This window comes from Nestor notabilis, unplaced genomic scaffold, assembly GCF_000696875.1.
Source record: "Nestor notabilis isolate BGI_N333 unplaced genomic scaffold, ASM69687v1 scaffold24339, whole genome shotgun sequence".
In the NCBI taxonomy this organism is placed as follows: Eukaryota; Metazoa; Chordata; class Aves; order Psittaciformes; family Psittacidae; genus Nestor; species Nestor notabilis.
Window position 1 is genome coordinate 12,501 of NW_009943573.1, and position 508 is coordinate 13,008.

Sequence of the window (508 nt, forward strand, 5' to 3'; positions counted from 1 at the left end):
CCTCTCCGTGCTTGCTCGTGTGCTTGCAGCCAAAGCAGATCCCTTCCCGGCCACTCTGCATCTGCTCCTACCCCGCTGGGCTCCAGTTCTTGGTGCCAGGCAGAGGGGGTGGCTGCTGCTGCAGGAGCAGTGCACCCCAGGGCGTTGCAGAGCAGCTCTTCAGCCAGCCCCGGCTCTGACCGTGTGCTCTTGGTTCCCCGCAGGGGTGAGAACGGACCCGGAGGATTCATCGTGCTGAAGTGTCCCAGCAACCCCAGGGTCTGCACCTTCATCTGGATTCTCAACACGGACCTGAAGGTAAAGGCAGCTCTCTGCTGATGCACCCGCGCTGCGGCCGCATCCTGTCCCCAGCAGCGCTCGCAGCAGCTCCAGCATCCCCCGCTGCACGCTCAGGACCTGCTCCGTGCTCCCACAAAGCTGCTTCATTATCCGAGGCTGCCTTAATAGGGCCCGAGTTCTGCACGTGGAGGTTAAACACTACCTGAAAATCACCCTCTTTCCCCCTGGA

General features: G+C 62.0%; 1 protein-coding gene across 1 annotated transcript in view; it reads left to right on the plus strand.

Moving 5' to 3' along the window:
- The window catches only part of STARD3 (StAR-related lipid transfer (START) domain containing 3), a gene marked incomplete at its 3' end in the record, with an annotated part of 11,408 nt that extends 11,111 nt beyond the window's left edge, over positions 1-297 (plus strand). The window contains exon 13 of the mRNA XM_010022004.1: positions 204-297. Coding sequence (XP_010020306.1) covers positions 204-297 — 94 coding nt within the window. The remainder of the gene's footprint in view (positions 1-203) is intronic.
- Positions 298-508: the final 211 nt, after the last annotated feature.